This window comes from Stenella coeruleoalba, assembly GCF_951394435.1.
Source record: "Stenella coeruleoalba genome assembly, chromosome: 3".
Lineage (NCBI taxonomy): Eukaryota > Metazoa > Chordata > Mammalia > Artiodactyla > Delphinidae > Stenella > Stenella coeruleoalba.
The window spans coordinates 145,378,859-145,395,071 of record NC_137148.1 but is presented as its reverse complement, the minus strand read 5'-3'; the positions used below and the strand labels follow the sequence as shown (position 1 = coordinate 145,395,071).

The window sequence follows — 16,213 nt, the reverse complement described above, 5'->3', positions numbered from 1 at the left end:
TAGCTTCTCATAGGGAGAAAGGGAAGAAGTGGGGTGGGTGGGGAAAGAAAACATCTTTTTGGAGGAAAGAGACGTTACTTGTTGCCATAGTCAATTCTGGATGTGACTTTCTGCTTCAGTTCCTTCAGCTCGTCCTTGGGCAAAGTTCCTGAGAGGAGCTGTGACCGCCAGTCCATCAGGTCGTACATCATGGACTGCACCTGTTGGAACCGCTCCTTTCTGCTGGCCTAGGAGCAGAAACAGGAAACAATCGCAGTCACCTGCACCGAAGGTCTTGGGCCTCCATCTGGCAAACTGGGCCAAAGGCAAGCATGCATGTTCAGGGGCCATGGCTCGAGTGCCTCTCTTGGCCCCTACCCAGCTGTGAAGGGATTGGGTGGTGGTCTGAGTCATTGACATGTTTCCTCCCCCAGGGCCACAGGCGTTTCTCAAAAGCAAAAGTAATAATGCCAATCACTTCCTGGTTTAAAAAAAGAGGGGTTATTTCTGACTCTTATCCAAGAAGTTACATGTTGAATAGGAATGCCAAGAACATCTGCTGCAATGCAGGTCTCAGAGGCCAGGCCCTTTAAGGCTGAGAACCAGGGCCACTGCTCTGGTGCAGAAGGCCTGTTTCTAGGGCAGTGTTCCCCCAAGTGTAACATGCATACAACCCAAGGGACATGAGATGGTTTTGGTGGTACAAAGACACATATTAGGGACCCATATGGTGATTCTCCTCTAGTCTCTTCCCATCCTTCTGTTTAAGGGCAAGAGAAAGTTGCAGTTTCATGGCAATATGACTTTAACCCCTCTCTCACATTTGTTAATTTCTTTTTTTTTTTTTAACAAAAAGAGAGAGAAGTTCTTTGGCTCCGAGCTTTTGACAGGTACTACTCGATGACATTGTTTTGTTTTCGTGTATTTATCTGAATAATGTTCTAACTGTGCCAAGAGCTTTTGACTGTGCATTTGGGAAGCACGTGTGAAGTGATAAAAGTATATATACCTATTGGGTCTTTCTCCCCAGTTTCTGGCACAGAGCTCTTAAAATGCTTGGAATTTTCTAAGTGATAGATGTGTCTTTTCTTATTCACAACGAGCCTGTTTTGACCAGACCTGAGTCTGTGCTAATGAGATGAGTCCTAGAGAGCTTCAAGAATGGGGGCTGGCTGTCAGAGGAACCAACCATGTGGTTAGAGGGTTGGAACTTCCAGCTCCAACCCCCAACCTCCAGGGAGGTTAGAAGGGTTGGAACTTGATTCAATCATTTAATCATGCCTATGTAATGAAATGCGGATAAAAACTCTTGAACAACGAGGTTCTAGTAGCTTCCCAGAAGGTAAACATATTGATGTGCTGGGAGGGTGGCACGCCTTCCCTGGGGAAGGCACGGAAACTCTGTGCCCATCGCTACCCCAGTACCTTCCTCTGTGTCTCTCTTCCATTGGCTGTTCCTGAGTTGTATCCTTTATAATAAAACTGTAAAAGTAGTACTTTCCTGAGTTTTATGAGTTGTTCTAAGGACACACGGAACCTGAGGTGAGGTTGGAGGGGTGTTGTGGGAGTCCCCGAATTTGTACCAAGTTGGACAGATGTGTGGGGAGCCTGGGACCTGGGACTTGCAACTGGCATCTGAAGAGAGGGCAGTCGTGTAGAACTGAGCCCTTAAACTCTGGGGAGTCAGTGTTAGAACTGAATTGAATTGAATTATAGGGCATCCAGTTGGTGTTGGAGAGTTGGAGGATTGTTGGAATGACACAGTATGTTGTAAAGTTCCTTATGTAAGTCATTTAAGTTTACTAAAAAGGGAGACAACTTAGGTTTTAAGTAAATACTTCATGGGTGGTATGCAGATATGGTAAGAATCATGAAACTGGAGGTTTAAGGATCACTTTACTAGGGTAAAGGGCATGATGGACTTGCAATTCAAAGATTTCTTAAGGAAAATGCCAAGCTTCCACGGTGCCTGTGTATGTGATGTGTAAAAGGGGTGGTAGAAATAAATAATAAATCACTTTAGCCTCAAGTCTGCTGTTTGCCCCCTAAACTGTCCTAACAACCTTTGGGAAACTTATAGAATGGTAACTGAATATGCCCATTACCATATATGATGAAATATCCACATGGGAGTCAACATTTATGACCATAAAATGTGACTCCACAAACAGAGCGTGTGCAACAGCAGGTGTACACGATGCTGTAACAAATATGCAGTGAGCCTTGGTCGACATTTTCACTCTCAGTTTAATGGTTTTCTTAGCTGCTCACTTTCATTAGTTTTAGAAACATCAAAGGAGGATTTTAAATTAGATTTACTTCAATACAGGGAAAACTCGTATAAAACACGCTCTTTGTTTTCCAGGGTCAAAGCTCCCTCATAGATCTGAGGACAACAGTCATTAGTTAATTAATATACGAGAACAGTATTTCTCAACGTGTTATCGGCAGACCACCAAATCAAAATCTCTAAGTTTATTAAAATGCAGAGCCCCATTGAAGGAAGCTGTATTTTTAATAGCTTTCGAGGTGATTCTTAAGCATACTCAAGTTTGATGACTTTTTCAGTAGTTTAAAAAAAACAGAAGGATCACACCAGATGCCCATTCACTATGGCTCTGTCACTAGCTCGCTGTATGGCTTTGAGAAAGTCACCTAACTTCTCTGGGCCTTGATAGCCTCATACTGTTTGCTATACTATGTCAAGGCTAAATTCCATATTTGAACCAAGCCAAAAACTGTAAGAAGCTTCCATCCCAGGGAGCAGGGTTTTGAGTCTTACCACGTAGAGCTGTTTCCAGATGCTGCCCCATTCCCAAAGTGTCGTTGTCACTTCTTGTGCCAGAGGAATTTCTGCAGGAATAATGTTCTCGATATTTCTATTTAAGGTGGGAGAGAAACTGGTGTGAAATTGAGACCCAGGTGCTAACAAGATAAGATGTTGGCAAATTTGCATTAAGCTACAGCTGCTGAGAGGGGCCTTCCTGGCAGGAGACTAAACCACCTCTAATGTCTACACCAATTACATTATGCAGATGCAAGGGACTTCCTTTTTAATGTCCTCCTTCATCGGGTGGGCCCTCCAAGCTCATTATTCAGGAGTAATCTACTTTAATTCAGTTCAAAGGCAGCTGCCAGTGAAAAGTGTGATTCTCCAAATTTACTAAAACCCCCTCAGAATCAGATCTGAACACGAATCAATCTGCATTGGGTCTCCCATCCAGTGAGGGAAAGAAGATAAATAAACAGCACAAGGAAGGCGGATCGGCTGGGCATCCTTCACATCTGCCCAGTCAGGTTTTCAGAGCAGACAGGACAGTGACATCCACGAGCCACTGGAGGGTCAAGTGTGGGGAAGGGTGGCAAATACCTTTTTTTCTCCACTGTCACTTCTTTGATGTGGATAAAGGATTTAGGAAAAATGCCCTGTTGGGGATAAGATAAGACAAGGTGAGATAGCATGACCTGTCCCTACAGAAAAAAACTGACCCCAGGTCTTCATGATTTTTCCGAAAGCTGCTAGCTGGTAAAAACTTTACAGGAATAATCTCAGTCCAAGAGAACAAGTGGTAGGTGCCAAATCTACTCTTTCAGGTCTGGTTCCTCTCCAGTTCTTTATCAGTTGTTCAGGATCCCACAGTAGCCCTAGATTCCAAAGGATGCTCCAACCCCATTGCGGACACTCACCCTATCAGATGGGCAAGGCTGGAGTGCCTGAAAGACTCACTCTAAGGGAGAATAGCGTTCTGCCTCTCACCTCTCCTGCCCGGGACAGCAGCCACCCTTCACAGTCAGGAAAGGTCAGGTCCTGAGGCAACAGTGTCCCTGGTTGCATATGGGTTGCTTTGATTTGAGATCTCTTTCTCTCTGGATTTATTTTATTGTTCAGGATGGAGGAAGGAAAAAGCATCTATTATTTCCTTGCTCTATAAGCTTAGCTCCGTTAAGAGAAGTTGATCAACTACTTGGAAATTCCTTCATAAATTCAGCCAGCGTGTACACTGGGGACATCCGGTCACTGCGCTAGACACTGTGAGATGTAGAGAGATGAGCAAAGCAGGCGCTTGCTCCCATGGAGATGGCGGTGTGCTGTGGGGCTGGGGCAGGGGAACTCCCTGAGGGCGGAGACTGGACCTGTCCCTTCTGAGTCATGTTGCACACATAGGTGAGGAAATGATGAATGCCCCAAGCAATGCTAAAGAAAGGCAGTAGGAGATAAATTTCAAATAAAAAATGCACGATTCCACAGGACTCGAAAAATCATATGTGACTGGCATATTAGGAAAAGTTTCAGGGAGAAGAGAGCTCTGGAGGTTGACCTTAAAGAATGAGTGAAAGGGGAAGGCACTGAGGCACAGCGAGGAAATCACAGGACACAAGGAGGGAGGAATGGAATCAGTCTGCAGAGGAGCAACAGTGGGAGATGAGTGCCCAGGGGGCTGGCAGGGTCATGTACAGACATCCAATATTGTCCCAAATAAAAACAAATTGACCTCACCTGCAACATTTTGTGCTTTAGAAGGTATCCCCTATACCAGTCTGCAAAGAGAAAACAAAGAAACAGGTTTTTCATCTATTCGTACAAGTTCCTTGCTGGGTTTTGTTGTTGCTGTTTGTTTTTCACTGGCAAAGAAACTATTGAGAAGTGCTTTACACCTTAGGTACAGATCAAAGCCCTAGGATGCAACAGTTTCTTGAATTAGTTGCCAACATCTCCAAAAAGCATCCACAAATACAGGGATTTCACATAAAAATGCAAATTTCATCCTTCTTTTGAAAGAACAGGAGGCCCAGAGACGGTGGCCAGTGCTCCCGCATGGTTGCAGTTGGCTAGTGGTGAGAAGCAGCTGGTCCCATCAGACAAAGCAGGCGCCTCCAACTCACCAGCCTCTACCTAGCCCCTCACTTATTTCCATTAACTGCCTGGGTCCTTCCTGTGTTCATATGCATGTTTTCAACCTCTGCCTTAGGGACAAAGAAAGACTGAGAATGTCTGAGGGAGTTTGGCGAACATCCTAAAATAATGGCCGCAGTTCTAACAGCAGCAAATTGTGTCTAAAATGTGATTTGCAGAAGTTAGTCATTACAAAACAGGTAAGTTCAGGGATGGGTAAAATGACAGGAATTTTAAGAGATTCTTCCCTTTGCAGGAATATCAAAAATGACTCAATTAACAGAGATCCAAATTATACACAGTTCTCGGACAAAATGAACCTCAGTATAGCAAGTATTGATGACTATAATGAGCCTACTGGCCTTTGAAATGATTCAAGCACAGCCAAGTAGTGGCATTTGTCATCTCTGTAAATAAAAAGCGTCTGTCAGGCGCCTCATTAGCAAACCCTCATTACTGGGCTGACAGATTGTTGTCGAAATATGTTCTCAACAGACATACATGAAAGCTCCAAAACAAACAACTTAAAATGCAAAGTCACCCCTCCCGGTCATGAGCCAGCTTGAGGGCCAGGTCATAAAGAAAGTTCTAAAGCAAAAGGGGCCCAAAGTGGTTCCTATTTTGAAAGACAGAAAGGTAGAGGAAGGAGAGAAGGAGAAAAGGAAGGAGAGAGAAAGGAAGGAACGGAGGCTGGAGAGAAAGAATCTCAGGTTTGGAATAAAAAAACGTTCTAAGCACTCTTCATATATGAAGCCTTTTAATCTTCATAACAACCACATGAGGCGGGAAATTCAATTATCCCATTTTACAGAAGAGTGGCCCACCTGAGGCACAGAGAAGTTGAGTAACTTGACCACAGTTACACAGCTAGTAAGTAACAGTGCCAGGATCTAAACGTAAACAGCCATCATACTGTGCTTCCTGTCTAATAGGAGAAGGAGCATGGTATTTGCCTAATACTTCCATCCTCCCAACATCTGAATCCCCAAAACTACAACCCCACTAAGTACTTCCAGTGGTGGAAAACTTTCTACTTCACGAAGAACATATTCTATTTTCACACTCCTCTAATAATTTTCCCTATAACTATCTGTAATAATTAACTGTGAACAATAATGCTTATATTATATTAATAATAGTGCTTGCTGTGTGCCAGGAACTCTGGTAAAGTTTTTTTCAAATTATAAATTAATCTTCACAATGATTCTATAAAGTAGGTACTATTATTGCCTCAATTCTGCAAATGAAAATAGAGAGGCACAGAGAGATTAAGCAACTTGCTCATGGTCACACAGCTAGTGAGTAATACAGTTAAGACCTAAACCCAAGCATCTGACTCTGGAGGTGACACTCTAGTACTGCACTAGAACAACCTCCTTTATTTGCAGTTCTTTCCCATTCAACAAACAAGATATAAGAGCATCTCTGTAACATTACTAGCTACCATTAATTGATCAGGGAATCTTAATGCACACAAAGCTATATGCTAAGTGTTGTACATGTATTCTCTCATTCAGTGCTCATATCCATACTGTGAGCTAAGTAATATTCCCATTCTGTAGATGAAGAAATTGAGATTCAAGTCAGTTGAGGTACTGGGCCAAATCACATGCCAGGGTTCAAGGGCAAGTCTTTGTGGCTTCAAAGCCAGCCCTCAAAGCTGTTCCACCACATTGTCCCCCATGCGATGAACACAGATACAGATAATGCTCTCTTAAAGCACAGATACAGTTAAGGGTTTCTTGGCTGCAGTGACCTGAATCCACCTTATTGGCCAAGGCCACCAAAATCCACCAGATAGTAGGAAAACAACCAAGTGACCACTAGTCTGCCCACATCTGGCTCTCCACGACAGGGGCTCCATCTGGGACCCTTGAATTCCAGTGACATTGCCCTCTCTCACCCTTGAGAATCAGTGACTTGCCACCCCTTGTCGGTATCCTGATTTGCAAAACTTCAACTCACTCCTGAGCAAGAAATCGACTGACGCTTACCGCCAGCATATACATTCTGGCTCCCAGGTTTAAGTTCAACAAACACTGACTGTGCACCTACTGTGTACATGACATTGGGCTGGGTGCTCTCAGAAATAAATCCCCAGTGATCCTTGACGAGACAGGCTTACCACCATCTCCACTTGCTGGATGATGATAAAGCATCCACTGCATCAGAGCTGTCCTTAGGACTTTTTCTGATATCCCCAACCCTGCTGAATCACTGATCTCTATGACCCCTGATGTCCACTCCCTAGTCTGGTCACTGGCCAGTTATATCTGGCTGTACTCCAAGACCTGACTGGGCAGATAACAATAGTTGGCACACATAGCAAAATCCATGATCAAAACCAGGCTCAGGGTAACACAGCATTTACCACACCCCAGGACGCATCCCCTGGCTTAATGCCCTTTCAGTTAAGTAATAGAAAAGGCTTTTTTTGTCTAACCCTATCCATGAAAACTTTATAAACAGAAAACTCACAAAGTGCATCCTGGGGAATATGAGGAAAGGAAATTTTTTTTTACCATTCTTATGGAAAATGATAAACTCCAACTGTCCTCCTTTCCCACATTCCAAATATCAAAATGAAATGTACCTAACTTCTCTAATCACCCAGGAGTTGCGTGGGGAGGGGAAAAAGGAGGAGAGGTTAAAAGCATCCCAGAACATCAAACAAGAATCCACATCCTAGAAATCCAGTCCTCTCTCTGCCCTCTCCGGGCAACGTGATCTTTGGTCATGTCACTTAAGCCTCAGTGTTTTCACCTGTCAAATAAGGACAATAACAGCTACCATACACGGCTGTTGCACAAACTATTGTTTAAACAGAATTATGAAGGTGAACACATCTGGTAAAGGTACAAAACCTTAGACTGGAAGAAGACATACCAATTTCAGGATGAGTGTTACCTGAAGAATGGACAAAAAGACAAGAATGCAATAGGAGAGGGGTAAACAGGGGATCTCGGTTGCACCTAAAATGTTTATTTCTTTAAAAATATATGTATGAACTAAACAAGGAAAAATGTTAATATCTATTTGAGTGGTGTGTGCCTGGGTGTATTTCACTTTCCTATTTGATTGAAATATCTAATAACATTAAGAAGAATGTAACAGAAGCCAGTATCAATCAGTGGTTAAGGGTATGAGCTCTGGAATCAAAGTCTGGATTTGAATGAAGATCTGAACTTCTGCGTGATCTTAGACAAGTTAGTGCACTTCTCTAAGCCTTAGTTTCCTTATTTGTAAAATGTGAACAATAATAGTGCCCGTCTCATAGGCTTAAATTAGATAAGCAATTCAGAGTTTGTACAGTGCCTGGCATATGGTAAGTGTTAAAAAAATTACTAAATACCATATGTCAGTTAAAAATCCATAATCATCATCATCATCATTAACCAGAGAAACTTAGGCATATTTTCTATTTTATTTCCAGAACCTACAGAATTTGAATATTGTTTTTTGTTTTTGTGGTACGTGGGCCTCTCACTGCTGTGGCCTCTCCCGTTGTGGAGCACAGGCTCCGGATGCGCAGGCTCAGCGGCCATGGCTCATGGGCCTAGCCGCACCACGGCATGTGGGATCTTCCCGGACCGGGTCACGAACCCGTGTCCCCTGCATCGGCAGGCGGACTGTCAACCACTGCGCCACCAGGGAAGCCCTGTTTTTTGTTTTTTTGTGGGTTTTTTTTTTTTGTGTGTGTGAAGTCATTTCAACATATTCCCATAACAACAAAGTAAATGAAACATTCTTCAAATTCAACATAATGGAAGTTTACTGACGTTTTAGCCTCACCCACAAGCAAAAGGGAAGAAAAACTTCACTTACCAACTCCCTACAATGAAACAGCCTTACTTAAGAAAATGGAGTCCCTTTCATACCAACCTGTTTCTAGAGCAGATCTAAACAAAGGACCATCTCCCTGCAAAGTGGCACTTTAAAAAAATATCCTCTTAAGTGCACATAATGTCCCCCACCCCCCACCCCACCGTGCCCTAAAAGCAAAGGACTCAGATGGGTCAGGATCACTCTCGGTGGAGTTGTCAGTAGAGAAGAGGCGGCATGGCTCTGGGTGTACCCCACTGAGCAAGTGGGAGATTCGGAACTCTTCACGCAGAGCTCTTTGCAGCTGAACCAAGGTGGAGGTGATTCACACGTGCCAGCTTAGAAGGAATTCCAGATGTTTTAAGTGAGAAGCGCAAGTCTCAGAATGGTATGTACAGTATAGTCCCATTTTTTAGAAAACAATGACAATAAAAGCTATGCCTTACCTTAAGGAGGTTAAGCTAGGTCAACTTCCTCCCTCATCCCCTCCCCTTGTTCCATTTTACTGGTAAATGAAATTCAAAAGCACCTTGGAAACCACTGTCTAGAAATCCCATTCTCTTCACCACTAAGAGTGGGCCCCCATGACCCGGGCAAGTATGTGTATCAGTACATGGAATGGAACCTTCGCTGTTGTTCTGGAAAGGAAGAGTCAGGTAGCAAATAACTGAGAGTGGAGCAGACATTCCCTCTGAAGGGCTCATAAAGAAGAGTCTAAGTAACCTGGGATACCCCCAAGGAACATCCCCTCACCGCTGTCCAAGTAATCAGGAGATGGGAGTTGGTCTTCGGAGGTAGCTGTTGTTGCCTTAGGAGTGCATGGTGGAGCTCTCTCACCCCCAGACCAAATCCAAGCGCGAAGGGTGCAGTCCAGAAGACTCACTCAGAGGTATAGCGGGCATCTGGCATCTTGTTCCCCAGCTACATGGCTATTCGTGCAGGGGACTGGCTGATCTTTTGGCTTATTTGATCAGGAAGTCAAAGAATCAGAGAGAGAGCACCCCAAGCTCCCTCTACCCCCAACCTTGTTTAAGCTAGGAAAAGGGAAGGAGGAGAGGAGCATTAAACTGCATATGGAATTGAAGCCTTCTTTTGAGATGTTGTTAAATATCTGGAAAGATGTCAACCAAATATAACTGAAGGAAGTGATTGGGGAAAAACAACACTCCTTTTTCACATTTATTCCCCCACGAGGAGTTCTGACTACTTAATAAACACATGTGTTTTCCACATCTAAAATCAGGAAGCAGAATGTTTATGCTGCCTCTGGGTAAGAGAGGCAGTCTGAGAGATGTAATATGGACAAAGAAATAGGCATTAGGATGTCTATTAGGAAAGCTTAGCAATGGGCACCCTTCTGAATTGTTTGAGTTTTTATCGCAATAAAATATTATCTAAAAGGAAATACTAAAACCATTAGAGCTCTAGTGAAAGGAAATTCATTCATGCCTAAGGTTTCAGCTCAGATTTTTGTTTTCCCCATTCATCTGGCTGAGTAAGTTTAGTGCATAGGCAAAGAAGGGCTAGCCTCACCCACTCCAGAAGATCAGAGGGTCACCTTCTGTGTTCCCTGGGCGATATGGCTAAGATAGATACATACCTGCCAGTCTCAGTGTAGCTCTGTTTAATGGGGGAAAGAGATGGAATTCAACACAGAGCACCTAGGAGCCAGGCATAAGGCTAAACAGCTTCTCTACTTCTCTCATTTTGTCCTCATAATACACCCAGAAGCAAGGTGATGATAATACATTTTTGCAGCTGAGAAAACTGAGGCTTACTTCCCTAAGATCACTAAGCTAGTGGGTAAGTGGAGCAGAGGATAACTTTCTGATTCAAAAGCCCATGCTTTTTCTACTTCTTTTCTTTCTCTTTCTTCTTTCTTTCTTTTCTTCCTTCCTCCCTTCCTTCCTCTCTTCCTTCCTTCCTTCCTTCTTTTCTTTTCTCTTTGTGGAGGAGAGGGGAGAGTTTAAAATTACTGAAAAACACAAAATAAAAATATTCACATTCCTACCACCAAGAATTAATCCTTGCTGATATCTGGAGAAATGTGCTTTGAATCTTCAAGACTGTATCTATTCTATTCCATTCCCCTCTCCACTTCTCAACTGTATTCGTTTTTTTTGCGGGGTGGGGGGTGGGGGGTTACATTTTACAGTTTTCCAACAATGACGTTCTTTTTGGTAGTCGTAACTACCATGACTTTTAATACTAATTTTGACAAATCAATTCACTTGGACTCAATGTTTGCCAGTATTTCCTCTTATCACAGCTTTTCAATTCCTATATTTTAACATTTTGATTCATCTCTCGATTGGCTGGATTTTGTTTTTTGAGTAGGTTTCTGCAAGACGGTGATATAAGCACACCCATATTTTTTCTACTATGTCATTTTGACTAATGTTTGACTAACACTATGGTTTTCACTTTTTTATATCTGCAGAGGAACTGTTTTTCAACTGGAATCATAAGCAGAACTCCCCGCATGCAAAAAAGATAAGACCAGGCCTGATCTCAGAGCCCTTAGCCATCTAAGGCCCTCACGGACTCTTAGGATCCTATAAATTCCAGTTTGAAAACTCTATATGGGTATGAGTGCATGCATGATAAATCCTAATAATTTTCATACCAATTCCTCAGATATCTAGAATCAGTCTAACAGACTTCCAAATGTATTTTCAAAGTAGTCATGAACTGGCAATCACTTGCTAAATTAATATGTCCAGCTCTTTCCAGAAAAGTACTGTAGCTGCTTATTACAAGGATGCATTAAAATAAGACTGATAAAACAAAATTTTAAATGGGAAACCAGAACTAAAGAGCTTCGGAGCAAGGAGGTTAATCCCTGAAACAAAGGTGACTTGAGTCAGCAAGTGCAGTCTTTTTGAAGGTCAGGCTATAAGCCAGGCAAAAGTAAAGAAAGGCTCTGATTACATGCAACCTATGTGGTCAGTTTCCTGCCCTGAAGCACTTTCTCCAGGGAAACTGCATGAAAAGAAGAAAAAAACACTCATCTGAATTTCAAAATGTAGGACACAGAAAACATTCTGAGGCTGTTCACTGCCTTGGTAGGCATGGGGTGGAGAAAAGGGAGCAGTCTTAGGAGAGTGGAGAGAACAGCAAGTGGCTCACTGTGCAAGCCTAGGCAAGTCATTTCTCTTCCCTGAGCCTTGCTCCTTCACCTGCAAATCTGAGGTCTCTGCCTGTTTCTCGGGATTATCATCCAGTAGCACAAAAGTGACACTGAGGAGTTGTTTTGCTTGCTGTTTTTATTTTCAATCTTTGCCCTTGGTAGACACCTAGAGTTTGCTTATCTGCCACTGAGTAGAACTACATTTGTAAAGGGTAGGATTGCACTATGGGAGGAGGGCAGGGTGTTTGGAATCAGATCCCTACCCCTCCCCCAGTCCCACTCACTCTGTGTGTAAAATAGGGCCAGACTGGGCACTATAGAGGCCTGGACACTGAAAAGTGCATGATGTCCAAAATAACAACATTGGGCTTCCCTGGTGGCGCAGTGGTTGAGAATCCGCCTGACATTGCAGGGGACATGGGTTTGAGCCCTGGTCGGGGAAGAGCCCACATGTCGCGGAGCAACTAAGTCCGTGCGCCACAACCACTGAGCCTGCACTCTAGAGCCCATGTGCCACAACTACTGAGCCCACGTGCCACAACGACTGAAGCCCACTCACCTAGAGCCCATGAGCCACAATTACTGAGCCCACGGGCCACAGCTACTGAGTCTGAGCTCTAGAGCTCACAAGCCACAACTACTGAGCCCGTGTGCCACAACTACTGAGCCTGCACTCTAGAGCCCACGTGCCACAACTACTGAGCCCATGAGCCACAACTACTGAAGCCCACCCACCTAGAGCTCATGAGCCACAACTACTGAGCCTGCGCTCTAGAGCCCACGAGCCACAACTATTGAGCCCATGCGCCACAACTACTGAAGCCCACGTGCCTAGAGCCCGTGAGCCACAACTACTGGAGCCCGCATTTCACAACTACTGAGCCTGTGCTCTAGAGCCCACGAGCCACAACTACTGAGCCCGTCTGTCACACCTACTGAGCCTGTACTCTAGATCCCGCATGCCACGACTACTGAGCCCACATGCCACAAGTACTGAAGCCCGTGCACCTAGAGCCCGTGCTCCACAACAAGAGAAGCCACCGCAACGAGAAGCCTGTGCACTGCAATGAAGGGTAGCCCCTGCTCGCCACAACTAGAGAAAGTCCATGCACAGCAATGAGGACCCAATGCAGCCAAAAATAAATAAATTAATTATTTTAAAAAAGAAATCCTTAAAAAATAAATAAATAGCAACAGTACTAAAGCATAAAATAAACGTAAGGAAGGTGAACAAAGTTCTCAATTCCCCCATGATGATTCCTTTAAAGCTGCTTTGAAATATCAAATATCAAATTCTTTCTCCCTCCAAAAAGCATTTTGTTTGTTTGCTTTTTGGTTTGCATTTGTGTATGTGTGTGTGTGTGTGTGTGTGTGTGTGTGTGTGTATGTGGACACGCACTCCTTCACGAATCTGCAGAGGCGCTCTGTTAATTGCATATAGCTAATCTAGGGCTGAAGATACCACCTGTCCTGCAGGTTGCTGTGAGGAGTAACTAGACTAACATGTTATGGGAATTTAGCAGAGTACTCACTATGTGGTTAAGAACCCAAAGATAGCTAGCTCTGTAGGCAAACTCCTTTCCTCCAGCCCTCTATTTCTCCTTGAGGGGGCCTCCTTAACAGTAGCACACCTGCCTCCTGCCTACCCCTCACCCCCATCCCAGCACAGGACAGCCTAACCTGAGGGATTAGCTGGGAAACAGGGACAGAGCCCCCTCTGCCCTCCTTTCTCTTTGCTCTGCCTGACCACAGGAAAGACACACTCTACGCCCTCCACACGGCAGGATTATAGTGAGGCCCAGACAGGAGGAGATCCGTGGTGGCCCAGCTGGGCAGTGAGGGCTGGGAGAGCCTGCCTGAATGTAGTCAGCCCATGAGGAAGCTCATTCGACACTTACACCCAAGCTGTGCTCCCAATGTCAATTTTATCAGTGACATAGGTGATACATTGATTTCTAATGGCCTGACTCATGAGTGTAAGGCCATTAACCTTTGTGCAAACTTTAAAAACCACCACCATTGCCACGATGGTGGACACAGCCCAACAGACACCTGGCTTCACAAGAGATGACACCTCTGTGGGAAGAAAGAGATGCCATTTTGCCCAAGACAGGGCACCCAGCTTGCTGAAGGGAGTGAGTACTGCTTCCTGGCCCAGATGCAGTGTCCAAACCACACAGCTATGTACAGCAGAACTGGAATCAGGATTATAATTTACTGGACCCTTCAAAACCCTAATAATGCTGATATTCCTTTATAATGGTGTTGAAACTAATAAAGAAGTGTATCTAGGGCTTCCCTGGTGGCGCAGTGCTTGAGAGTCCGCCTGCTGATGCCCCAGTCCGGGAGGATCCCACATGCCGCGGAGCGGCTGGGCCCGTGAGCCATGGCCGCTGAGCCTGCACGTCCGGAGCCTGTGCTCCGCAACGGGAGAGGCCACAGCAGTGAGAGGCCCGCATACCGCAAAAAAAAAAAAAAAAAAAGAAGAAGAAGTGTATCTAGAAGGTGTCATAGGGCCCAACAGCTCCATGGCTGGGCAAATAGAGAGCACAATGAACATCAAACCACCCAGTTTGGCTTTTGTTTCTAAGTATGAATTCCTACAATAACAAAGCATTATTTTCAGTAAATCTGAAATACTAATATTAGCAAAATGTATTTAAATAGACCACACAGAGGTGCAAGTTCCAAGAGAGGGCTGGAGGTGCTGGGTATGTCCTGGGGGTGTCCCAACACCATCAGCAAGCTCCTGGCATCCAAGGGTCGCCTGGGCCAGTGACTCACCTCCACAGGTCTCCTGTATTCGCACCACATCGCCAATCTGCAGGGAGAGCTGGGGGACTCCGCTCCCTTGGAAGTTGTATATGGCTGTGAAATGAAATGGAACAGAGAGGCAGCCTGGTGAGACCTCTGGATACCAAGAATCTCTGCTCCTTCCTGCCCTTCCTTTCTTGACTTTATCTGATGACCATGCAGCCCATATGGCTAAACAAAACCAATGTAAAACCAATGTAAAAACCACAGCCTGCCACAGGAGTCAATGCAGGCCCAGCCTGGCTCCCAAAGGCCCCCATTCATTAGTCAAACATGACCTCTCCCTAGCACAGGTAATGCACTCCAGTCTGAGTGACAAGGATGGCGTTTATGTCATTCCCATGGTTGACCTCCCACTGTACACCTGGCGTGTGCTCAGCACATCCTCTCATTTCATTCCCAAAGCAACCCTGCGAGGTGTAAACTGTGATCCCATTTTGCAGATAAGGAAATGGAGGTGCTTAGAGGTTAAACAATTTGGCCAAAATCATCAGGCTAGGAAGTGACAGGAAAACCAGTATCTAACTTCCATATTCTCAACTGCTATTGTGAGCTACCTGCTGCTCCCCAATTACTCCATCCTGGTGACAGCAGCCTAAAATGCCAGTCTTTCTACCACTCATTTACACTGTCTACCTTCCCATTTACACTGTCAGCTTCTGGGGAGTAGCAGTTGGCTATGAAAACACCCAGAGTCCCCTGTGTGGTATGGGAGCCTCTGCTAATCCCTTGGAATGTGAGATTACACCATATCATTGCAGTGCTCAGCCCCTACTCAGCATCACTTGCTAAGTGAGGACCAGGCCATTACCGTTAACCTAGGGATGAAGTTTGTTTAAGGAATATCCAGCTTGGAAGATCTTCAAGAACAGAATAGGACACAATGATGTTTGATATGACATGTGAATCAAAACACAAGTGTTTCAATTTAAGGAAAGACCCTCAGGAGGATGGATGGTATGATCCTACAAGGTTGTCCTCATTCAGGAGGATGGATGGTATGATCCTACAAGGTTGTGTTCATTCAGGAGGATGGATGGTATGATCCTACAAGGTTGTCCTCATTTATGCATGCAGCAGATATTCAGTAAGTGCCTACAATATGCCAGGCACATGCTAGGCACTGATCTTGCTCTTTTGGTGAATACACAAATAAATATAAGGTTACAAAATATGATACATGTGATGTAAGAAACAAATAGGGCCTGATAGAGGAGGCAACAATTTTTGTTGGGGTAGTTAAGAAAGGACCCCCTGAGCTGATGATACATGGAGGATTCAAACAAGTCAGCTATGGGAACAGAAAGGGGGGAAGGGCATTTCAGGAAGTGGGAATAGCATACGCAAAGGCCCCAAGTAAGGAAGACACTTGGCACATTCAGAGAGCAAAAAGGAAACTGCTGTGCATGGAGTATAAGGGAGGAGGTGGGTGACACAGAGGATGCTGGAGAGGCAAGAACCAGGTCATGCAGGGCTTCACGATGACTTTGGGCTTTACTCCAAGAGAACAGGAAGCTGGATAGATTTTACTTAGTGATTTGGTAATAGCTTTATTTAGATACAATTTGCCCACT

The 16,213-nt window shown here is 44.5% G+C and overlaps 1 protein-coding gene across 9 annotated transcripts in view; it reads right to left on the bottom strand.

Moving 5' to 3' along the window:
• The window catches only part of DOCK2 (dedicator of cytokinesis 2), a 416,438-nt gene that overhangs the window by 373,787 nt on the left and 26,438 nt on the right, over positions 1 to 16,213 (bottom strand). For 7 of the 9 annotated variants that reach the window (XM_079918428.1, XM_079918432.1, XM_079918435.1 and 4 more), the window contains 5 exons: positions 14,610 to 14,693; positions 4,478 to 4,518; positions 3,350 to 3,405; positions 2,762 to 2,858; positions 79 to 227 (listed from right to left, as the gene is read on the bottom strand). In XM_079918428.1, coding sequence (XP_079774554.1) covers positions 79 to 227; positions 2,762 to 2,858; positions 3,350 to 3,405; positions 4,478 to 4,518; positions 14,610 to 14,693 — 427 coding nt within the window. Of the gene's footprint in view, positions 1 to 78; positions 228 to 2,761; positions 2,859 to 3,349; positions 3,406 to 3,706; positions 3,871 to 4,477; positions 4,519 to 14,609; positions 14,694 to 16,213 lie in introns of those variants that run through there. The other 2 variants (XM_079918434.1, XM_079918433.1) reach the window with 2 other exon arrangements.